Here is a 23,349-nt window from a genome sequence, read left to right as displayed (position 1 = left end):
GTGGTGTGGTGCATGAGAGAACAGGCTCAGTTGATGCCCCGCCATCCCAACGCATCACCATGTCCTGGAACCGCCCCCAGCTCAAGAGCGGCGTTGATCTGCAGCTGCAGTCCGCCTTTCACGAAGGGCAATGGGCGTCCGTCATCCGCCTGGCCGAGAAGAGGCTCCGAACATTCAACGATCCCTACTATGAGGTGTGTTTTGTTTCCCAAGAAGCCCAAGAAGGGTGTGTCGGCTCGGCTGACGGTACGAGATTGTCAAAATATGCGCCGAGTCCAACCTCGACTCGCCGCTGGAGAGGTCAGCCGGTATCATTGCTGTGCAGAGGCTCGTCAAGGACGGCACTGCCATCAAGGACGTCGACGCCCTGGACCTGCTCGAATGGGCCACCGGCAGCCTTCAGGATGAGAGCGAATTCCCCCACACCCTTGGCCCTTTGAAGGTCAGGTGCGTCAAGGCCAGTCCCAAGGACCGCAATGCCGGCGTTAGGTGCCTCGAGTCTTGCCTCCTTCACTGGGACCTCGTCAGCGCGCAGCAGATTGCCGCCATCCTGGACCGGTCCTTCCCTCATGACAGGATATTCTTCTTCTGGAACGTCGTTATCACTTATCTTCTCTGCGTGTGTATTCCCCATCGCCCTTGCCTGTATGCGCCTTCTGACCTCTTCCAGTTGAGTGACCAGTGCACTCCCGACAAGAAGAAATTGTACGGCATGCTGGCTCTAAAGCAAATACAGCGTGCATCCCAGACTGTCGGCACGGATACTGATAGGACCATTAAGACGGAGGAGGAAATTCTCCTTCTCTACCGTATCCTCGAGTCCCACGGATCAGACGCCGAGTGGGAGGCCGCCCTCGACCACCCGCACTTCGGACCAGTCCAGCAACTTCGCCTCGGTCGCAAGGACCTCTTCCTACGCGCTCTTCGTGTGAGCAAACAGCGAGAAGACTGGTCCACTGTATATCGACTATGCAAGGACTGCCTGACAGCATCTGACGATGGTCCTGGGGTCAGGCTCCTTGCCTGCGACTGGAATGTGTGGCAAGACTTCCTCGCTGCTGCCGGGCAGCTCAAACAGGCTCGACCAGAGTAAGTCTCGAACCCTGTGTGTCGTCGAAGCAATCAATGCTGACTTGCATTGTCAGGGTGATTTCCGAAATCGTGTCTCTTCTCGGCCAATTCTCTGCCTCCGAAACTTTACGCCCTATTTATCTCCGCAACATCCTCCTGGCCCGTGTTGCTGCCTCTTTCCAACTTGACACTTCTGATCTTACAAACAATGATGCTTTCCTTACAAGATCAGAAGAGCTACAGCGCTACATAGAGAGCCAGTGCTCCTCTCCAGCGTGTTTCGACGATATCAAACGTTTTGTGGAGCAACTTGACCCAGAGGAAATGAAGAACCTCGCCTTCGAATACGTTCCCCAGCTGGCAAAGAGACAGCAAGATCCCTTGCATACGGCAGTTGTTAAGACCCTGGCGTATCAGCTTCAGTACCTGATCCTTACTGCTCCTAATTTGGTGGTGCAGGTTCCGGTTGGAGCTGATGCCAAGCCAAGATGGAGGTCAGTCATCAACGGTGTTGAAGGCGAGTCCGAGATCTGTTTAGAGAGGTTCCAGGGCGTTGCTGAATCGGCTGCCTCGCTGTATCGCGCCCTTGTAGACTCGATTGGGTCCTCGGATGGCCAGGACCCCGATTGTGTTCCAGAGCTTGCTATTCTCACAGCCACAGCCCTGGTCAAGCTCAGCGGTCTACGAGCTGACCGCAGCAATCACCTCCCTTCGCCACTTCATGTTGCGCAGAGTGACCGGGTCCTCCAGGCTGCCCTCATACTAGAATACCAACTCACGAGGACTCCAAAGCACAGCCGCGTCACGCTACTCCTCGTTCGCATTCATCTTATTTTGGGTACCATCTCGAGGGCAAAGGAGTTGTGGGCCACAATGGACGTCAAGCGGACGATTATTGACTCGCTCAGCCCCTATTTCCTCGATCGACTTTCTACTCTCTCTCCCGCTTCGGTGCTTCCCGTACCGAATAGGCCTCAGCAAGCAATGACCTACGGTCTCAAGGCTTACTACGGCACTTCCCTTAAGTTGAGGATGCCGCGACGTCTCGCCGACGCCTTCCAATCCGAGAGTTACTCAAGTATCCTTGAGATCCCCGTGTTCATCGACCGCCTACGGATAAGTTGCACCATGGCAATGGGTTACATCGAGGAACTCCGCGCGACTCGTGCCCTGGGCCGCAAGGGCATTCCCATCTCCGAGGAGGACTACATCAGTGAGTGATGGCTTTCTGGAGTGAATGGTCATTCCCAGGGCTAATTTCGTAACTAGACGAGATCACACCCGCTACACAATTGACCGAAGTCATCGACTATGGATCTGTGCCCAACCTGCACGTCAGCACAGCTCAACCTGTTTACGAAGCCCTGCAGATCGGACCCAGCCCATCGGTTCGTTCGTACCGTCCGCCAAGTCTTTCCCACTTACTAACGCGAACTAGAACGCACGCACGCACCTTGCCATTGTTGCTGAAAAATACTTCGAGGTCCTCTCGTACAAGCCACCGTCGGCGTACAAGCCAGCAAACCCGAGCCAGGCCACAGCGGTAGATAACATCTTTGTCACTGAGAGCCTGCAGCAACTCAGCAACACCGCCGCCAAATTTCTCCGAGCTCGGGAGACGGCCAAGTTCACCGCCCAGGAACATACCTTCTTCGAACTCATCTCCCTTTTGACCACCCTCGCCCCCCTCGCCACGTCGTCAGACCGCAGCGATGCCTCCGCGTCTGTCCTCTCGCAGGTCGCTTCTGCTGTGTCTGTCACATTAAATACGTTACTCGAATCAACGTTGTCGCTCCCCTCGGGAGACCGGGACATCAACCCGGTGCTGATGCTGAGCTCTCTGCACGGGCTGTTCCACCTCCGTGATGCCGCTGCGGCGATCAGGCTTGCGACGTCGTACATTACCAGCTTCAACGAGAACGAAAAGGCGCGAGACAAGTCTGGTCAGAGCTGTCTTCCGAAAGAGACGCTGGCGCATGCCAAGGCGCTCGATAGCGCGGCTGCCAAAGCTTTCGCCGAAGGAAAGGCACGGATCGCGCTGCTGAAGAAAGAATTGGTCAGCGGTAACCTGGAAAGTCGGTTGGGATCCTGGACCGCGGCTCAGTCTTCGGATGACTCGTTGGCGAAGGAGATTCGCGCAGCAGTCGGCGACGGCTTTGACGACTGGAAAAGAATCGTAGCCGATTCTTGGCGGACAAACGTCAAGGGCTGGGAATTGGTCAAGTGGGAATAAAAAAGAAATGGAACAAGAGGAGGGACGGCGTGCATCTAAGAGCGGTTCATAGACTTAACATTGCGAGACAATCTTTCCGAAAGCTGGCTTTTTTGGACATGATGGCACCCACCAAAAGCCGAATTCATCGCAATGCAGCCTCCTGTGTTTCTCCCTTTCCCGCGCGGACCAACCGTAGCTCCCGAACAACTCCCTGAAATGCAAATATCATATCGAACGTCGAGTCCTCATGTCCGTGGTGTCCCGATTCTTAATCCATATTGCGCAGGGAGCTGTTGCTCTGCTTCAAGCTCTTCTTGACAACCTCGGTGCGCTCTTCCCGCAGCGTCACCCATGCCCAGAACCAGCTGACCATCTCGACAAACATAAACGTGAAGAAGACCGAGTTCTTCCACCCGTCGCCTCCCCAGGCGGAGGGCGTGTAGTGTGGGTTATGCGATCGGACCGCGTCGCGCATGGAGCCCTCTCGGTAGAGCGGCGAGGAGGGGCCGGCAATGAGCGTGTAGAAGACGAAGCCAAGGGCGATGCTGAGACGGAGGGGAGCTGTGGACAGACATGGTTAGCGGAGAGCTCATCACGAGGGAACGGACAGCGCGCGACGGACCTTGGGTGCCCCAGTAGTAAAGAAGGCTGATCTCCTCGGGCATGCTCAGGGTCATGAGATCGGAGATACCCATAAAGATGAGGAGGGCGGCGACGAAGGCCAAGGGCGCGGAGCGGGATTCGAAGCTTCGGTCGGAGGGCTGCAGAGACAGCGTCAGCGATCTCTATCTGGCATCATAGTGAGGTATGGTCGGGATATTTACCATGCCCATGGAGCCTCCCAGGATGAACACCAGACCCTGGTCGGCAATGGTGCTGGGGTTTGTGAGGAAGTAGAAGCCCAGTGTGATGTGGAAGAAGCACAGGGACGTGATAATCGTCCTGGTTGAAAGGAGCGCCATCTTGGGAAATTGGACCTTCGTAACAAAGAGGAGGTATGCTGGTGATTGAATCAACGGCCTGCGCGGAGCAGCTTTCGCGATCCAGGAGCTAAGCTTGGAGTCGTGGCTCGAGGGTGGAGCAGGGGAGGTGTTGAATTAGCGTCGTTCTGTTCTTTGACACCCAGCCACGCCTCTGAGCCACACCGTTCCTTTACGAGAGTAGCTGATGATATAGTACATGACAACTTCACCAGATCACGAATCCATGTCTGGCCTTTTTTCCGTATCGATACATGTAAATTGACACTGTACCATTGAGAATTACTCCTAATGGACACTAGGTAGGTACTCAGACAATCCTTCGGCTGGCATCATAGCACTCCTTGTGCGACAGATGACCGAAACCCATGGCTCCCCGTTACTCAAACGACGACAATGTCCTGATATCGACAAGCGCTGGCCTATAAACACATCAAGCAGGGCAAAGGTGCAGCCGCTCGCTTTTCCTATTTCCTATAGCTGTGCATATCTAGCGCACCAGCACCCAGTCATCTTCAATATCTTGCCATACGTCGAAAATTACTCATCTTGTTTGTCAACCCCGCATCTCAGCGGGTAGGTCGAAATCACATCATGAGGAACTTGACGATGCGTGTGTTTCCAATGCATCAACAATAAGCTGGATCTCAGGGCGCGAATCGCCCCCAAGATCCAGGTAATGCGCACGACATGGATTGGAGTGCACTCTCCAAAGCGATGCGAAATGATGGCGGCAAGGACAAAGACAAATCATCGACCGATTATGGGTTACACACTCTGGTCGCCAAGGACAGCAAGTCGCCCGAGCTCATCGACGTCGTGGCCATCCATAGCCTGAACGGGCATTTCTTGAAGACTTGGACTGATCCGATTACGGGCGTCAATTGGCTTAAAGATCTTGTTCCCAAGTTTCTCCCGTCAGCACGCGTCATGTCAGTCTGGTACAATTCCCAGGTCCAATTCAGCAAATCTACCGCGGACATTCATGCCTTCTCTCAGCAGCTTTTGGAGAGTCTCCTGGCCGAAAGAGAGTCTATAGAGGAACAGGACCGACCGCTCATCTTCATCTGCCATTCACTCGGCGGTCTAGTCTTCAAGCAGGCTGCAATCAAAGCCCACGAGAATGAGAGGTACCGTGATGCTCTGTCGTTCCGCTTTCACGGTGTCATGTTCTTTGGCACACCACACCGCGGCTCGAATTTAGCAACATGGGCGTCCGTCACTGCGAATGCCCTTCGCGCTGTCTCTTTCAGCACAAGTACCAATGCCCGCCTGGCAAAAGACCTGGAACCCACTTCGAGGTTGCTGCAGCACATCTCGACCTCGTTTGTCGACTCATGTGGTGCCAAGTTGAAAACAGCATCGTTTTACGAGACCAGGAAAATGGACTTTCTGAACTGTCTTGTAAGCAATCTCACAGCAAGAGATGATCTTTGGATCCGCAGTCTGAACAAATAGGATGCGGGTGTGCTGACAACGAGTCTATAGGTCGTCGACCCCAATCGGCCATTCTGAACATCATCGGTGAGACCAGAATCGCTTTGGAGCGCGATCACCGGACGATATGCCACTTTGCCGACCTTGACGCCGCACAATTTGCCCCAATCAAGTCGACACTGAGATCTATGGCTGACTCGGCCACCGCCAGTAAGACGCTATCTAAACACGAGACTGAGTCGTTCCTGCAAACTATCAACGTTTCTGACTACGCCGGCCACAAAAGCCGGAATGCGCCGCCTGTTCAGGGCACATGTACCTGGATTTTCGACCATCCCAAGTACCTATCCTGGATTGAGAGCCCAGACCCGGGGCTCCTTTGGGTCTCTGCCGATCCTGGCTGTGGAAAATCCGTGCTAGCTTCGTTCCTTGTCAACCAGCTGCAGGCGTCTGCAGATCTCGCGAATATCAACGTCTGCTACTTCTTTTTCAAATCCGACAGTTTGGAGCAGTTGAGTGCGGTGACAGGTATCAAAACTCTCTTGTATCAGCTCTGCAAGCAACAAAACGAACTCGCAGCTTCGGCCATGTCGATACTCTACAATGGCGGGTTGGAAGACATAGACAGCCTATGGCAGGCCATCGTGTACGCTACCCGCCAGAAAGCTGCCAAAAATACCATCTGCATTCTTGACGGTCTGGATGAGTGTGAGATGGAATTACGAGGCCGACTCATGCGGCAGATCACGGCGTCCTTTTCGAAAGTCGAGTCGGCCGAGGCAACATCGGCGTCCGCAAACTCTTCAGGCGAGAAAGCAGAGGCCGATCCTGGCGATATCAACAAACGACGACCAAAGCCGGGACGACCCAAGCTCAAAGTATTCGTAACTAGCCGTCCCGAGAATCAGCTCAAGATAGCATTTCAGAGCAATGTTAACAGGTCGAAAGCGGGTGGCGGAGAGTCTGATAGCAATTGCGCTCTGATTCGCTTACGCGGCGAAGACGAGACGGATGCTATCAGTGCCGACATCAACAGAGTTATCAGATCCAAGGTTGATGAGCTCATCCACCAGGGGCTCCCCTTTCAGCTATTGCAGACAGTTCAGGCAGAGCTCGTTGAGCGCGCAGACCGAACATTCCTTTGGGTGTCCTTGATTCTGGACTTGTTGGAGCAAAAGGTGGAAGCCGGCGCATCACAGAGAGAGCTTGACGAGCTTCTGCGAAACAGGGATATCTTTCGCATATATCGCGAGCTTCTTCAGCTCCGCTCGGAATCGCCTCGAGCAAGAAAGATGCTGCAAATCATCCTGGGAGCGACCCGCCCTCTCACGGTTGACGAACTCAGCATTGCGTTGGCTGTCGAGCCTGAGCCTGATAAGCCGCGCAGGGGAAGCAGAACCCTGGACGATGTTGAGTATGAGCTTGCATACCCCTTTGAAAACCATATCAAGTCGCTTTGTGGGCACTTTATTCGAATCATCCGTGAGAGGATCTATCTTGTGCACGAGACGGCCAGGGAGTTTTTGCTCACAATAGAGAGTGAGACGGGCTCCTCTGCAACATCTCGAAGGCCGTCTGCTTCAGGTACAGACACACCGCCATCGCTGTCTAGCATGATGCCATCTGAAAGCTCGCCGGCTCAATTGCCATTCCAGCACTCATTCTCCCTGGCCGATGCCCACAGGCTTCTTCTCGGAATCTGCACGACATACATCTACTGCTTAGGGCGGCCAAGCCGATGCGCATCGACAGGGTCAGCCAGCAAGAAGACCGAGGTCTTTCTCGACTACGCGGCAAAATATTGGACGGTTCATTTTCACCAGGCAATGCAGAGCCGGAGAGTGGCCTCTCCCAACATGGAGTACCACCAGAATCTCTGCCATCCATTGTTCCCGGGGTTCAAGACCTGGGTCGGGGCATTCTGGTTCCCAAATCTAGCACCAGTCGTGCCGGATAGCGAGGAGGGGCAGGACTACTACATTGAGCTCTTCCAGTTGTACCACCCAGGCGAAGAACTCGACCACTTGCACAGCCAGAGTGATTTTCTCGGGGCCCAACTTGACGAAAGCGACGACAGTGATGTTGAGGGAGCACTCGACATGTTTGGCGCGAGAGAGAAAGAAGCGCCATCGAAGCTCCTGCATACGGATGTGGTCCCAGTTCAGAAGCAGAACGACCACGGGGGTCGCTTGGCAGATCGACATCGCACAGCCAGGCTGCTGGACGCTGCGGTTTCGAATCCCACTTCGCTCAGAAACAACTTGTTTCCTCTCGAGGTCGACAAGAGTGGTCATGTTTCACTGGCTTTCCAGGATTGGCTGCACAACGGGCCTAAAAGTTCGCGAAGATTCTGAGCACGGCTGCAACAGCGCGATGGGGCTTTTTGGGGCCCTCGGTTTCATCAGATGAAGCAGAGCATAGGTCGACGAAGTTATTTTTTTCTTCTTCTGGGGTCATCAGCAAACTTCCATCAAGAACCTGGGAGTCCCTATAATGGTCCTATGTGCTTGGTTGCATTCTGATGGGAACGCGACAATGGGTGAGACCTTAACGGGCTGCTGTGTTAATAAAGCGTCTACGACTTCTCTGAGTAGAGGCCACGCTTGTCGGAGGCCTGGTCACGAGGGCGCTCGCATGAGAGTGTTTTTGAAGGATGCAGTCCCATATTCGATTCACCGTGGCCCTTTCTTCCCCCGTGATGGTAATCGTGTCAATGTACTGCGTAGGTATGGTTAGACCTGCATGGAGTGCAGAATCCCCAGTGGGTTGTAAACATGGCTCGAGTTCCCCATGTCTCCCATAATACGCATAGATACGATGCATTTCCCAAAGCAAGATGGCAAAGCTGTCGAACCAGAAAACATGTCAGTTGTACATCTTGACCTGCAAGATCTTGACCTGCAAGATGAGATGACTGGGCTGCGTGTCTTGAAAGGGGTCGTTTTCCACACAATCTTCTTGAAGGAGGTCAAAGGACCGTGGGGGCCGGGCCCACTGATTAACCCCCCACAGCAATGTCTTGAGCTCCAATTCCACACTTGCAAGGCTGCTGTACTCTAGCTTGTCCAGGTAGGTACCGCAGGAGGCAGCTACTAGCCTGGCATGGATGATCAATTGGGCGACGAGCGGCGCGCTTCGCAAGGCTGTCGAGCGCAAAGCTCAGGTGGGGTCGTAAATGTCTCGACACCACGAGTCGATTCACTGATTATATCGTCGCAGGCCACTGGAACTGTTGCACCGAAGAGGGCAGCACGTCCCAACCATAATTCAATCCCCGTAGCTCTACACCTTTCTCCCTCAACTCCCCAGTTCAGGCCCGAGCCTTCGTCCGCCTACGTACGACACACGAACCATGGCCGGCCCCGCGGAACAAGCTCCCCTCGACAAGGAGCGCCATCTCCGCTACTGGCAGCGCTGCTACCGCAGCTTCCTCCCGACCCAGTACACGAGCCACGACAGCATCCGCATGGCCCTCGGCTTCTTCATCGTCGCCGCCTTTGACATCCTCTCGCCGGCCACATCCTCGGGCGAACCGCACGCCCTGACGCCGTCCGACCGCTCCAAGATCCGCAAGTGGGTGCTGAGCCAGCAGCACGTCGGCGGCGGGTTCAGCGGCGCGCCGAGCCACACGTTGCCGGCGGAGCTCTGCTGGGGCTACGACCTTGAGACGAACAAGCCCGCGTTCAAGCACCCGGACGTGTCGACCATTGCTGCCACCTACTTTGCGCTGCTGCTGCTCGCGCTCGTCGAGGACGGTACACGGGAAGGGGGCAAAGGGGCGTTTGCAGGGGTGGACCGTGTCGGGATCCTGCGCTGGCTGCGGCGGCTGCAACGAGAGGATGGAAGCTTCGGGGACGTGCTCGTGGAGAACGGTGCCATTTCTGGCGGTCGAGATATGAGGCTCTGTTACCTGGCCGCCACGATTCGATGGTGCCTGCGAGGCGATGTCAAGGAGGGCGAGCCCGGCTGGGTGGAGGACATTGACGTCGACGCACTGATAGGGCATATTCGGCAAGGCCAGACGTACGATGGCGGGGTAGCGGAGAGCTCGCAGCATGAGGCACATGGTGAGATGGCCGCTCTGGAATGTGGAGACCCCTCGACTGACACACACACGCACAGCTGGATATGCTTACTGTGCTATTGGCGCATTATACATGCTCGACAGGCCTCTGGAAAGCACGGATGATTCATTCGACAGCGAAGCGCTGCGTAAGGGCGTCATTGACCGGGAGGGCCTGATCAAGTTCCTCGTGCACCGGCAGTTCGCGTACCTCGAGAGGCAAGAACAGGACGCAGAGGAGAATGACCCCGATGTCGCCAACTTTGCTCTCCCTCGAAACCTCGCAGACCTCTCGCTCGAGGAGAACAAGCACTTTGTAGGGTTCAACGGAAGATGCAACAAGGTCGCGGATACCTGCTACTGCTGGTGGGTCGGCGGGACCCTCGCTGTGAGTTTTACTCTACCGTTGCCGTCACTGACCGCGGAACACACCTCCCTGACATGATGGCAGATGCTTTCGCAGACCGGCCTCATCGCCAATGCGCCGTCCCGCAACTTCCTTCTGTCCAAGACGCAGCATATTATCGGCGGCTTTGCCAAGTACCCCGGCGGACCACCAGACGTCCACCACGCGTACCTCGGACTCGCCGCCCTTGCCACCATGGGCGATTCGTCCCTGCGCGACTTTGACGCTGGGTTGTGCGTCAGCACGGAAACGGTCGACAAGATTCGCGCTGCAAGGGCGGCTTTGACTGCGTCCGGCCGTCAACCAGAGGCTGCGGCTGGCATTGCTGGCGCTGGTGTGAATTTTTGGAAGGGCAAGCAGGCGACGTGGCCGAAGAACACACTTGGCGAAGACGTCAACACGCGGCTCAGCGCAGCGCTCAAGGCGCTCGGATGATCAAGTGATGCACATCTTCAGTGTGCCGTTGAGAAACTACCATGGAGCCAGAGGGCTCCTTAGATACCCCCCCTCGCCGCTCTGCGACTACAATGCTACAAAGGAACCTTCCGAGACTTCGGTCAGCAACTACGCTTCCTCTTCGTCAACTCTCGTGTGTGTCAGTACAAGGTATCCTCAATATGGTACAAAAGAACTCCGGCCCTAGGGGAGGAAAAGAAAAAGTAAACCACGCCATCGAGTGAGGCGTTCCCCGTCGTTTTTCCACGTCACAAAAACAAATGTTGTACAATCCTTTGCAATAACTCAAGGGGTAAACATAGACGAAGACGAAGAGGAAAAAAAAAAGACAAATTGAAGCAAACCATCAACGCCCATGCGTCAGAAAACCATGTCTACTGCTTTTATCTTCGCCAGTGTTCGTAAGTGATCCGCTTCGTCAAGTCGTGATTGTTGAGTGTTGTATGTTCGCACATCAAGGCGCGTCTGTGGCTTCGAGGCCAGTGTGCTGTGACGCTCGCGACGCGACGCCGCGCGGTGTCGTCTCATTATCGGTCGACTCGCCCTCTTCAATGATCTGCTCTTCGACCCGCTCACCGGGGCCGCTAACAACGGGCGTAAAATTCTCCACTTCCTCAATGTAATCGTCGCCCGTCTCGTCGTCCTCTTCTTCTTCCTGAATAGTGATCTCGCCAGATCGTCGTCCCAGGCCAGAGGCGCTGGCGCTTCGCGAATGGGAGCCAGAGCCGGTGCTACGAGCACTGCTGCCGCCACCATTAAGAGATAACATGGGCCCTTTGAAGAGGCTGCGCTTCCGCTTGGCAAAAAGAACACCGCCAGCGCCAAAGGGGTTCGGCGAGCCTGGTGCTTGATGGTCGGTGGAGGAGGATGGCATGCCCTCGTTGAAAACAGAAATCGGGGCGGGCGGTCCAGAGCCCCTGACGAGGCGGAGGCTCGACGGGAAGGACGAGGTGGTTGGAGTCGCAGGCAGGACCTTGACCGAGTGGTGGGGCGAGTGACCCCGTTGAAGAGGGGTTTTCACGCCAGACATTGAGCCGTTTGAGCTCGTAGATGACGCTTTGGAGTGTGTGTGGTGGTGGTGGTGCATGGAGCGTATGGAGGACACGGAAGAGGAGGTTGACTTGCGCCCACGCAGTCCCGCGGAGGATCGGCGCATGGTAGACCGGGGCGTCAGAGGCGATGGAGACAGCGACTGACGCTTGTAGGAGTTACTGGTCGTAATCCTCGGCGGTCCATGCGACCCCGAAACCGAGGCCGGTGCCCGCGTAGGGCTATGAAGGCCACCTCCCATCGGAGCCGGCGGCATCGCCTTGGCTATGTGGCCATTAGCCACGACGCCTTTGGGCAGCGAGGCTTTTGCCCTAGGAATCCCCGAATCAATGGTGGGGTATTTGCTCGTTTGCGGACGTGGGCTGGGCTCTTTCGAGTGCTTGCTCCCGTTCACGCTACCATTTTTATCGACGAGATTCGGCGTCGAATGGCTTCCTCTCTTGTTTGCATGCCTGTGCCTGCGTGTGTTTTCATAGAACCAGTGCGTCCAGTTCTTCCACGTAGCCACGATCGCCTGCGATGGCCTTTTGCGCACCTTTTGCGGCTCGGTATCCTGCTCAGTTGAGCCTGGGCCATTCGAAGACAGGGCCTCGGTCGTTGTGACGAGGTGAAGCGTGGATCCCCTGGATCTCGCACTGCGTATGACACCCTCTTTTGGAGGCGGGATCGGGCGCCTGTGTCTTGACGTGCTGGCGGATCGGATAGAGTCTTTGTCGACAGGCCGCGGTGGCACATCCGGGCTGGACCCACCGCTTTCCTTACCATGTTCGGGCAGCCCAGGCAGCTCAAAGTCGGTGTAATGCGCGCTGCGACGTTCGGTTCTACCGCGTGTTCTAGGCAGCGGCTGCTCCCCCAGCCTCATCATGCCGCTGGTGAAGCCCCCATCTTCGTCAACCTCGGGCAATACTGGCGCCATGCGTTCGAGCCTGCTGGAGGCGGCGGAAAGACGGCGCAGACTCCTGTTCTCGACGTCTCGCTCCCGTCGCTTCTGTTCCTTCCTCCTCAGCTTCTTCTCCTCCTTCTCGATGAGCAAGGACCACCAGCCAGCCAGCGCATCGCAACGCTGGGCCACAACGCTCTCGATGACAGCATCAATGTTCACGCCAGCGCCCTTCATGCGGTGAAGCGTCTCCTTCTCCAAGTGAGTCGAGAACGTGGGTGGGGCCTGGCTCTGCAGAATGGCTTGCTGGGAAGCTGCATATTCGGACAAGAATGGATGCGCCAGAATATCTGGCAATGAGGGTCGTAACAGCGTCCGCTTCGAAAGGAGCGACTTCATCAGAGATACCGCGTCGTCAGGTAGGTGTTCCGGGAACTTGGGGTCTTCCGTGAGAATCTTGTTTCGAGTGACCGCGTCGTCGTCGTCGTCGAACGGCAGTTCACCGCACAACAGAGCGTACAGAATGACTCCCAGACTCCAGACATCGACCTTTTCGCCGGCGTACTTTTCCGCCTTGAGCATTTCCGGTGCCGAGTAGCAGATGGTACCGCAAAATGTCTGCAGGTAGTTGGCCTTGCCCTCATACTCGCGCGTGAAGCCAAAGTCGACAAGCTTGACGTTTTCATTCTTATCGAGCAGGATATTCTCGAGCTTGAGATCGCGATGCACGCAGCTCTGTTGGTGCACATAGGAGACGGCGCCGACAAGCTGCGCAAAGATCTTTTGCACTTTATAGACGGGGAGGGCCCCTTGAGACAGGAGGTAGTTGTATAGTTCATCGCCTGTGGGTCTTGCATTAGCGGTCTGTGTGTATTCCCGGCTTGCTGTTTCTCTCTCGCGCGCGCCTACCAGGGCAGTATTCCAGTACGAGCCAGACCAGGTTCTCGGTGACGATGACTTCGTAGAGCCGCGCAATATGAGGGTGGATGAACTGGCGGTGATGATGAATCTCGCGGGCCAGGTTGGAATCAGTTTTGTTGGCAGACTTGAGGACAACCTGCACAGAGTAAGCAAGAAGCCAGAAGAGGTCGAGATTTCGTGAAGGGCGTGGTTGGGAATCGGACCTTGGAGTTGTTGATAAGCTTGTGGCTGGCGAGGTAGACCTTGCCGAAGGAGCCCTTGCCAATAAGGCGTCCCAGGGTGTAGTTGCCAACGGACTTTAGGTCTTTGTTCGCGAATTCACTGCCACGCGTTAGAATAGACCTAAAGCCAGGTACAGTAAGGGTCGCGCGCGCGAGAGGGGACCTACTCGAGAAGCTCTTGGTAGGAATTGGCAAGCTGCGCACTTGGTCAGCAAGGTCATGCCAGGCGGCGATGCCGGTTGGGTATGCGCAAGGCGGGGAGGACAATCCCAAAACAATGGTACGGACCTTGGCCTTGCGACCCAGCAGGTCGGCCTTGCCTCGTACCATCTGCATGCCGCCGCGAGCACAGGATGGAGGGTCCGGATGGAGGAGACCAGGTTAGGCGTGCGTGGGACCGAAAACGGCGTGGTGGAGATGGCGATCGCAAAGAGTCAAGCACGGTCGGTGAGCCAGCGAAGGCGATTTCGGGTCGCGGCAGTTCATCGAGGGGTTCGTCGGACAGATGAGGCGGGTTGCGGCGCGCAAGAATTGGGAAGTCGACGTTGCAGAAGGTTTGGCGAGAATCGGGAATCGGGGAAGACACGACTTGGCTGGGCTGAGGGGGCAGGCGGTGTGTGGTCGCGAAAGTCGATGGGCGATCTTTGGAGATTTGGTTTCGCGTGCCTGAGGCGAGGCCAGGCGAACGAGCTCTCGGTGCAACTGTCGTTCAATTGCCAGTTGGAACCAACAACTTTCAGGGCCAACGACGGGACGCTGGCACGGTGGCACGGGGGTGTGCGTGTGGTGGGTCTCGAAAACGGGGCGTGGGATGATGTGGGGACGCTGGTGGTGACTGTGCAAAGCTGTGGAAATTGAATGAAGCGGGGGGGAGGATGGTAGGACGGATGTTCAGGATGTATGTAGACTTGGCACTGACAGATGGTCTGATCATCTGTTCGGCGAGATGCATGTCCCCTCATGTTGTAGCAAGCCCTGCAGCATGATGCAACTCTTGGGTCACAACTTCACGACACAAACAATGCCTTCTCGATCAATTCTTGTTGCATCCCCTGTCGAGAGGCTCGCTCAACAGCTGCACCAAGAGAGTCTAGATCCAGGCACTCTTTTGGTGGAGATCTCAATATGCCAAGGCGCCATCACATGACAACCGAGTGATCTCATTGTACGGTCTGCGGGTCGTCACCAACACGCTCAAACCTTCGTTAGCACTCCCATGCCCGGAACGTTAAGTTTGCCATGGCCACTTTGATTCTGATTTGCAGGATGGACAAATAGAGTAGCCAGGGACCACCCAGTGGGCGCTCAATAGCTACGTGCTTGAGGTCCAACTGTTTGACGTCCAGTTGCTCCAGGTCGATCCAAGTCGAAAGCCGCCATGCGTTTCGAAAGCTTCCAGAAGCCGTCCATCAAGCCATGCTTGCGAATGCCTCTACACTGAGCCCAGACATTGACATGCGACTCTTGTGACGGTGTGAGCGTGAGTGAGTTCCGTCTCAGAGATGCAATTTCAGGTCGCAAGGTCGCACCGCAGCGGGAAGGGCGCAGGGGGAGAGAAAGAGAGAGCCAAGAGAGCCTGCGCGTCACAGCATCAGGAAGCGGGATGACCTCATCGAGCTTATGTAATGCGCAATCGCCAGGTGGGAGCTCAAGCCCACACTGCACAAGGAGCTCCAGACCTCCTCCTGCGCAGTGCTTCCCAGACGAGGTATCTTTTCGCCAGCTTCGAGCTTCAATTGCGCTCCCCCCAAAGCCATGCTTCTCACCCGACTTCTCGGCGTTGCCGCCCTCGCGCGGTGTGCTGCCAGTTCCAGCGATGCTCAGCTGCCCTTGGGTGACTCGGCCACAGCTCCGAGCTCGAAATACCCGACAGAAGCCGACGACGATGCGCCTGCTTGGCGCAACTCGTTCCTCGACCTGCACCGTTCCATTGTCGAGATTTCCTCCATTTCCGGCACCGAAGCCGACGTCGGCCAATACCTATTTGACTATCTCCTACAAAAGGGCTACTCGGTCGAGAAGCAGAAGGTCCAGTCCAGGAAAAACACGGACAAATCCAAGGGTCGTTTCAACGTGCTGGCATGGAGAGGCGACTCACGGACGCTGCAGTCCAAAGTCCTCGTGACGTCGCACATTGATGTCGTGCCGCCGCATATCCCCTACGGAATCGAGGACGGCAAAGTGAACAAGGACACGAAGATCTGGGGTCGCGGCAGCGTCGACGCCAAGGCCAGTGTCGTTGCGCAGATCCAGGCCCTTGAGAATCTGCTCAAGGAGGGCAAGGTCGAGGAAGATGATGTGTCATTGCTGTTCGTCGTCGGCGAGGAAGACCAGGGCGACGGCATGCATACGTTCTCCGAATCTCTCCTCGAAGCGAACCCCCCTCAAAGCTTTAATGCCGTCATCTTCGGAGAGCCCACCGAGAACAAGTTGGCGTGCGGCCACAAGGGTGGCGTCTTTGGCAACATCACGGCAAAGGGTGTTGCTGGCCATTCGGGGTACCCCTGGCTCGGAAAATCTGCCAACAATCTCATGATCCGGGCTTTGGCCAGGGTTCTGGAGACTGACCTCGGTAGCGACGAGACGTTTGGAAACACAACGGTCAATATTGGCCGATTCGACGGCGGTGTCGCGGCCAACGTCATCCCCGACCATGCATTCGTCGGGATTGCTGTCCGCGTAGCCATTGGTCCCCAGAAGACTGGCGGAGACATTGTCCAGGCTCGTATTCAGGCCATCCTAGATGAGGTCGACGAGGATGCTTTTACTATGACCATCTCGCACAACTACGGCGTTGTGGAAGCCAACTGTGAAGTGAATGGTGCGTGCTTGTCCATTTGAAATAACCTGCATGAGACTGACAGCATCAGGTTTTGAGACGGCCGTTATGAACTACGGGACGGACATTCCCAACCTCAAAGGCAACCACACGCGGTACTTGTACGGGCCTGGAAGTATACTGGTCGCTCACGGCGACAATGAGAGCCTTACAGTTGGTGACCTGGAGACGGCTGTTGACGGGTTTGAAAGGCTCATTCTCCACACTTTGAAAGAGTCGTCTTGATTGAATTAAGATAGCTCTCCTTCCTGCCGCTGATGAGGTTCCTGACCGCTCGTTTGCCTGTCCTCTACTGCTGTCCTACCAAGCGAGCCCACCTCTCAGGCATGACGTGGCTGAAGTCAAACTCTCCGTTGGCCCCCTTAACAACGGCACCCTTCTCTGTGACGACGGCATCGATCAAGTCATGCGGCGTCACGTCGAACGCCGGGTTCCAGACGTCGATCCGCTGATCAGCCGTAGCCACGCGCACAGTCTTGGCGACATCGACACTTCCATCCGGTCCAACAGTGGCGCCAGAAATCTGGGTCAGCTCCTCCTTTTTCCTCTGCTCAATGTGGATGCCCTCGCCCGTCACGGTCTCCAGGTCAATGCTCGTCGTGGGGGCTGCGACGATGAACTTGATGCCGTGATGCTTCGCCAAGACGGCGAGCTGGTAGGTCCCAATCTTATTCGCCGTGTCGCCGTTCCTCACAACACGATCGGCGCCGACAATGACGGCAGAAATGTTCATCTTCTCCTTCTTTAGGCGGAATAGGGCGGCGGCCATGGAGTCCGTGATCAGCGTGCTCGGGATCTTCTCAAAGACCAGCTCGAAAGCCGTCAGACGGCTGCCTTGGTTGTACGGTCTCGTTTCCGTGCAATAGGCGTGGTTGAGCCAACCCCTCGACTGGAGCGTCCTGATGATGCCGAGCGCCGTACCATGGCCAGAGGTGGCGAGCGAGCCGGTGTTGCAGTGTGTCAGGACGGAGATCTTGCCGTCAGGACCAGCCTGCGCCACGTCCTTCAGCCAGTCGGCGCCGTGGTCGCCAATGGACAGATTGGTCTTGAGGTCCTTCTCCAGAATCTTCTCCGCCTCCTCAATGTACGCCTTGATAATGGCATCGCGGTCCTGTCCCGCAAGCTCCTGCGTCCTCGCCTTGAGCTGGTTGATGGCGTTGGTCAGATCGACGGCTGTTGGCCTGCTCTCCTTAAGGTAATCCAGACGGCCGTGAATGTAAGAAATGACTTCGTCGGATGAAGTGGCTTGACAGCTGCCGTTGTGCAGCTCCACGGCATGGGCTAGGCTGGCAACAATGGCGATGGCTGGCGCACCACGGACCCTCATAGACCTGATGCAGTCGAAGGCCTCCTCACTCGTAGAGACATTGTCGTAGTGAAACTCATGAGGGAGTCGAAGCTGGTCTAACACCTCGAGGCTACCCCGACTATATCTGACAGCTTGAAGGGTCGACATGGTTCTTGTTCTTGGCTTTCACGCTGGCAGATAGTCAAGACGCGATGATGAGTTGGGGCGTTTAGAATGAGATGAACGAGACCTTTGCCGATACTTGACCCAGACTAGCTGTCGCGCAATTGTTTGCCCCTCCATGAAAAGTTCTGCCGTGCCCCTCTACAAGCTACGACATCATCGGCCAATCGATTCGGCAGGTGGCGGCTCACCGCCTATGACAAAGTCCTCGGCCCTGAAGCTGCCACAGCCAGGGGCGCCTGGCCCCTGTCCCCTTACGCACGGACCCATCTTCCCCGTGTTGCCTCAGCGAGCAAGTGGTAGGTAGCGAAGCTTCAACATTGCCTCTGGTGTTCGAGACAAGCTTTAACATCACGACTGTGCGCGCTTTGTACTGCTTGGCTTATATGACTTGATGCGAACACGATGATACGATCAACATAATGGAACACCCCTTCTCGACATCCAAAGTCACCGGTATGGCCCCAACCTCTAGCTGTTACCAAGCAAAGCCCCGTCGTTGATCTGACCGCCCGTTCTGTAGTCGAGTACTTCGATCCCCATGGCGTCTACAAACTCCTAGGCCCTGGCCTCGTGCCCCGACTTCCTCTCCGAAACCTCCATTGGCAATCGCATGCCGGACCTCTTCGATCAATTGATGTGTTGTTCGTCGAGCTCGTCGACACTGGTGCCGACCCAGCTGCTGCTGCGCCTCGTGCCACCCTGAGACGTTCGGTCAGCGCAGGCGTGCAAGACGATGGCTTCCAGACCCAGCAGCTTGGTCGCAAGAGTGCATCGACCGACAACATCGAGGCACCGGCGGCGGCGGCGCAGCAGCCTGGAAAGGAGCGGCGGCACCAGATTCCCGGTCTGCGACGAACCCCCTATCTCAAGGTCCTGCTAGTGCGATGCGACGACAACGACACATACAAGGCCACGACGCGCGCCGAAATTCGCGACTGGATCAAGCTACATACGCCACCTTCCCAGAGCACACGCAAGGCGAACAACCAGGAAAACCACGATGCCTTTGAGTGGCTCATTGTGCATGTGGTCGTTCCCAACACCGTCGCCGCGACCCAGCCCAGGACGAGCGGCAAAAGCGCCGAGGGCGCCAGCAGCGACAAGACTGCCTCTTCGAGATGGAGGACGGGGTCGTCCACGTTGCTGGAGAAGATGCGCGCCGACTTCAACGTCACTGGTAAGGGTGCCGTGGATAGGATTGCCCAGATCAGGATCGGCATCAATGATGTGCCGTACGATATCCTGCCTCGCGTCGTACCAGCCACCCCAACCGGATATTCGGAGACCGAGAAAGACGCAGAGGTTGCCTGGCAGGAGTTGCTGTCGAAGATCAAGGGCTTGATCCTGGCGTCGTTCGACATGCGCGTCACTCAGTACGAAGATGACATTCGTGAAAAAGATGCGCAACGTCTGTTACCAGGTTGGAACTTTTGCACATTTTTCATCCTCAAGGAAGGCTTGGCGCGAGGGTTCGAGAGCGTCGGGCTTATTGAGGATGCGCTCGTTGGCTATGACGAACTCAGTGTTGGCCTTGACTCGGTTATACACGAACAGGTCGCCACGGGAGACGCGGAGCGAAACGGCGGTGCGCTTCTGGGGTATACTGCCGAGTTGAAGAAGCAGGCTGAACAGGCTGTTGCGGCAGCAACCGGCGCCGGAAACCTCGAAGACGAAGAATCCGTTGACCTGCAGTCCAAGGAGCTTCCTGCTGCCAGCCACTTTGACGAGATTCCCATCAGCTCCACAAAGAAGCTTTATCGCGACATGATTGTAGCCAACAACGTCTCGGTGTTCGATTTTCGTTGTTACATCTTCGGCCGCCAGCTGGCGCTGTTGTTGCGCTCGGGCAACGCATGGTCCTCCAGAGAGGAACTCCTGGTGAAGCTCAAGGAACAGCAAGAATCAGTGTTGCATGGCGTTGCACCACAGGCGCCAGCACCCAAACAAGCGGAGGATGCAGAGAACCTCACCATGTTGGCCGAGATTTGTCGAAGGACCCTACAGTTCATCCCCGCCATATCACAGATCATGCGAGCAGACATCACGTCAGCTGTTTCACAGTCTCGCAGCGATTCAGCTGATCACTCTGTAAGCCCTGTGGTAACAGAGGTCATTGACAATCTTGTCGCATCCTTTGCCTTCTCGGTGGCTCAGCAAATCCTGGCGCAGACGTCAACCAAGTCCCTCCCCATTCCGCCATCCCTATTAATCACCCCCGAAATTCATGAGCCCAAGGTTTCCATCCCCGAGCCCAAGACCATGATGCACCCCGCCCGAACAACCTCTTTGAGTGTGCGAACCACTACGGCAGCTCCCCACAGCCCAGGAATATTCCCTGGTCCGGGAGCCGGCCAGAGAGCCAGTGCTTCCGAGAGCATGTCTGTTGCGCCGACTAATCAGTTTCTCAAGAATGGCCTCGAAGACCTCGCGGCCAGGCGGGCCGAGCTCTACAATCTCTCTCGTAATGTGCTAGAAGAGTGCGGCAAGAAGCGCGGCTGGGGTGATGGCTGGGCTTCTGTGCCCGACGTCGAAAACTCTGGCAATGAGACGATGGAGGACATTAGTCTTGACGATAATGAACCTCCGACGAAGAAGGCACAGGCTGAGGTCCCTCAGCAACCTCTGCTGTCTGGTATAGAGGGCCGTCTTCTTCAGGCAGCGCTCGACAACCAAGGCGATTTTTACCGTCTCTACGAGACCCTGACGGACAAGGCCCTACGGCATTACACCGTTGCCGACCATAACTATGCCGTTCAAGCCAGCATGACTGACCTCGCGGTTCTCAAATACCACCTCGGAGACTACTCAGCGGCGGCCTCTTATTTCTACCGAGTGACGCCGTTCTACGGGGAAACTGGCTGGAGTGTGTTGGAGCTGTCCATGCTCGTCATGTACGCGCACTGTCTACATGAGCTACAACGCAAGGACGAATACGTTCGTGTGGTACTGAAGCTGCTCACAAAAGCTGCTGCCGCTGAGAAAGACCGACTTGCGCGCCGAAAGGGATTCCGACTTGGCGCTGGACATGACGTGGAGCATGCCTCTTTCGCTGCCATTCGGGGGTTTGTTGGCAAACTTCTGGCTGTGACCAAGACATTTTCCAACGAGGTTCCTGTCCCTCTGGGACATGTGTTCACTAATCCTCAGTTAGACGAGTCCCCCGAGTATGACGTTGGGCTCGACAGCTTCTCTTTGACGATCAAACTGAGTAGCTTGCTGGTGGATGACTTAACGATCGAGACTGCGCGCATGCGTCTGACAAGTTCTGACCCCGGTGTTCCGAAAGAGCTGTGGCTGGAGAGCACAACTCCTCAAGTGCTCAAGCGAGGCGAGAGCACCATTCGCCTGCATAGCAAGGTAAGTCTTTATCCTCTCTCGACCTCGCATGATGGCTAATCATGGCTTCAAGACAAGCGTGTCCGGACGTTATGACGTTGACCGCCTGAGTCTGACCTCCAGTAATATCCATCTCCACTACGAACGCGACATTGATCACGACTCCTCGAAAGGAGCTGAAGCCTTCTTTCTTCCCAAGGTCACAGTGTGCCGCCAAGAAGGCGGGTTGGATTGTCAACTCACTGCAGCGCGCCACACACAGCTAGACCGCAACAACTGTCTCGATCTGAAGCTTCTTACTGGTTGGAATAACGTCACGTCTTGCGAGATACGAGTGAGACCCAGCACTGGTGGACTTCGTCTCTTGTCTACAGAGGCCCAATTCATCGGGCCTAATTTCGAATTCGCAGGTGCGCTCGAGCCAGGACTGTTCCGATTCAGTGCCCTCGAGCCCGATACAAGTGTGCAGCTTCGATTCCCATTCTCCACCGAGCAGGACGTTGCCAATATCTCCGTCAAAGTCGACGTTATCTATTCAACTGAGAAGGGTACATACACCTTCTCTGCGATACCCACTATTCCCATTTCGTTGGCCCTTGGCGTCAACGTACAAGATGTCTTCAAACACAATGCAATCTTCTCTCGGTTCAGCGTCTCCACTGCGTCACCGAGTCCGATCACCGTGTACAAGAGCGAACTACAGCAATCCGACATATTCGAATCGCATTTCGGAGTCGCACCCAGCAAGCCCGTGGTCGTCTTCCCCAAGCAGCCAGCAAGCCTTCTCTACAAAATTACACGCAAAAAGGGTGTTGCGGTGCAGCCCAAGACGCAAAAGACGTTATATCTGAAGGTCTTTTACAGCGTCGTGCTCGAACAGATTGTTGCAACAGTCAGCAGGCTCGTGAAGCAGGCCGTTGTCGGATCTGACCTCGCACGCTATGCGACGCTGGTCGAGGCACAACTTCAAAAGCAGGTGCCCGGTGCGCTTTCGCTGTTTGACCTCGAGCGCGCAGGATTGCTTGGCGAAATCTCGACCTCGTTCCTGGCAAAACCAGCTGTAGATGGTTCGTTCAGGGGCTTGGGAAAGCTCCCGGGCAGCGACAAGGATGCAGCGAGAGCGATCGCCAGCTTTATCCAGGACTGGCAGCAGAAGAACCCAAAGCTCCCTCTGAAGTCATCCGAAAATATCGAAGACGCTCAGTCGATCCTTATTCCTGTCGATGTTCCGTCCATCCCAATTCTCTTCACGATCGACATCCAGCTTGACGAGTCGCTCCCGTCGCCAGTCCCTCGCAAAGATGCGGGCACCCCCATCACGGGCATCAACCAGCTTCTATCAGCCAACCTGACGCTCAAGTGGACACGCAGATGGGACACCTCGCCAGGCGTCACGGACAGTTCTGCGGCGCCGCAAGAGTTCATATACGATGTCACAGCGCCACCCGACACGTGGCTGCTTGGCGGTCGCAAGCGGGGCCGCGTCAAGGTCCCAGCACCCGGCACTGATAGCTCTACGCCGGATCAATCGGTCGTCAACATCCCGCTGATCATGGTGCCCCTCCGTGAGGGCTGGCTGCCGTATCCGAGCGTTGACATGAGGGAGGCTAAAGCGGAGGAGGACGGGCTGCCGCCGACGCAGGGACACTGCGAGACGGATTTTCGGAATCTGGGCGAGACGGTCCGGGTCATTGCTGATCGGGAGAAGGTCACACTCAGCTTGGACTCTAGTGGGCCCGGCGGCGGACCGCTTGTTGTAGAGAGCGAACGCAGGGTGCTTGAGGGTCGGATAGTCGTCTGAAGACAGGCCATGAAATGTATCGGGTAGGGCCAAATTCATTCATATCAGTGGTCATGTAGCCATACTAGGGTGGACAACCAATGACCAACTCGAGTCTTCTCGCCATTTGACACCGTAGATCTCAGCATTCACTCTGTGAAGCATGGTATCGTTATGTTTGCACTAAGGTAGGTGATGAGTTGACTGGCGCACCATCCGC

At 56.0% G+C, this 23,349-nt stretch overlaps 8 protein-coding genes across 8 annotated transcripts; 5 read left to right on the top strand and 3 right to left on the bottom strand.

Moving 5' to 3' along the window:
- Positions 1 to 59: 59 nt before the first annotated feature.
- VDAG_02953 (uncharacterized protein) lies at positions 60 to 3,304 on the top strand (the record flags this gene model as incomplete). Its single annotated transcript, XM_009653606.1, has 7 exons — positions 60 to 194; positions 254 to 619; positions 671 to 928; positions 977 to 1,089; positions 1,146 to 2,284; positions 2,341 to 2,459; positions 2,510 to 3,304. 7 exons carry the CDS (start codon positions 60 to 62, stop codon positions 3,302 to 3,304), a joined length of 2,925 nt encoding a protein of 974 aa, XP_009651901.1.
- A 40-nt stretch (positions 3,305 to 3,344) lies between these two features.
- On the bottom strand, positions 3,345 to 4,248 carry VDAG_02952 (uncharacterized protein; the record flags this gene model as incomplete). The annotated part of the gene is made up of 3 exons (XM_009653605.1): positions 3,345 to 3,847; positions 3,909 to 4,047; positions 4,111 to 4,248. The coding sequence occupies 3 exons, from the start codon at positions 4,246 to 4,248 to the stop codon at positions 3,555 to 3,557; spliced, it is 570 nt and encodes a 189-aa protein (XP_009651900.1). The 3' UTR covers positions 3,345 to 3,554.
- A 708-nt stretch (positions 4,249 to 4,956) lies between these two features.
- VDAG_02951 (NACHT and WD domain-containing protein) lies at positions 4,957 to 8,057 on the top strand (the record flags this gene model as incomplete). Its single annotated transcript, XM_009653604.1, has 2 exons — positions 4,957 to 5,665; positions 5,755 to 8,057. The coding sequence occupies 2 exons, from the start codon at positions 4,957 to 4,959 to the stop codon at positions 8,055 to 8,057; spliced, it is 3,012 nt and encodes a 1,003-aa protein (XP_009651899.1).
- A 998-nt stretch (positions 8,058 to 9,055) lies between these two features.
- On the top strand, positions 9,056 to 10,607 carry VDAG_02950 (type-1 proteins geranylgeranyltransferase subunit beta; the record flags this gene model as incomplete). Its single annotated transcript, XM_009653603.1, has 3 exons — positions 9,056 to 9,770; positions 9,826 to 10,154; positions 10,230 to 10,607. 3 exons carry the CDS (start codon positions 9,056 to 9,058, stop codon positions 10,605 to 10,607), a joined length of 1,422 nt encoding a protein of 473 aa, XP_009651898.1.
- A 475-nt stretch (positions 10,608 to 11,082) lies between these two features.
- Positions 11,083 to 14,036, bottom strand: VDAG_02949 (MAP/microtubule affinity-regulating kinase; the record flags this gene model as incomplete). The annotated part of the gene is made up of 5 exons (XM_009653602.1): positions 11,083 to 13,400; positions 13,468 to 13,615; positions 13,683 to 13,800; positions 13,868 to 13,896; positions 13,989 to 14,036. The coding sequence occupies 5 exons, from the start codon at positions 14,034 to 14,036 to the stop codon at positions 11,083 to 11,085; spliced, it is 2,661 nt and encodes an 886-aa protein (XP_009651897.1).
- Positions 14,037 to 15,455: 1,419 nt separating this feature from the next.
- On the top strand, positions 15,456 to 16,764 carry VDAG_02948 (acetyl-lysine deacetylase; the record flags this gene model as incomplete). Its single annotated transcript, XM_009653601.1, has 3 exons — positions 15,456 to 16,198; positions 16,277 to 16,521; positions 16,571 to 16,764. 3 exons carry the CDS (start codon positions 15,456 to 15,458, stop codon positions 16,762 to 16,764), a joined length of 1,182 nt encoding a protein of 393 aa, XP_009651896.1.
- Positions 16,765 to 16,828: 64 nt separating this feature from the next.
- Positions 16,829 to 17,995, bottom strand: VDAG_02947 (methylthioribose-1-phosphate isomerase; the record flags this gene model as incomplete). The annotated part of the gene is made up of 1 exon (XM_009653600.1): positions 16,829 to 17,995. One exon carries the CDS (start codon positions 17,993 to 17,995, stop codon positions 16,829 to 16,831), a length of 1,167 nt encoding a protein of 388 aa, XP_009651895.1.
- A 211-nt stretch (positions 17,996 to 18,206) lies between these two features.
- On the top strand, positions 18,207 to 23,150 carry VDAG_02946 (uncharacterized protein; the record flags this gene model as incomplete). Its single annotated transcript, XM_009653599.1, has 3 exons — positions 18,207 to 18,309; positions 18,486 to 21,370; positions 21,423 to 23,150. The coding sequence occupies 3 exons, from the start codon at positions 18,207 to 18,209 to the stop codon at positions 23,148 to 23,150; spliced, it is 4,716 nt and encodes a 1,571-aa protein (XP_009651894.1).
- Positions 23,151 to 23,349: the final 199 nt, after the last annotated feature.

This window comes from Verticillium dahliae, genomic scaffold (genome assembly GCF_000150675.1).
Source record: "Verticillium dahliae VdLs.17 supercont1.4 genomic scaffold, whole genome shotgun sequence".
Taxonomy (NCBI): domain Eukaryota; kingdom Fungi; phylum Ascomycota; class Sordariomycetes; order Glomerellales; family Plectosphaerellaceae; genus Verticillium; species Verticillium dahliae.
This window is presented reverse-complemented; position numbering and strand designations above follow the sequence as displayed.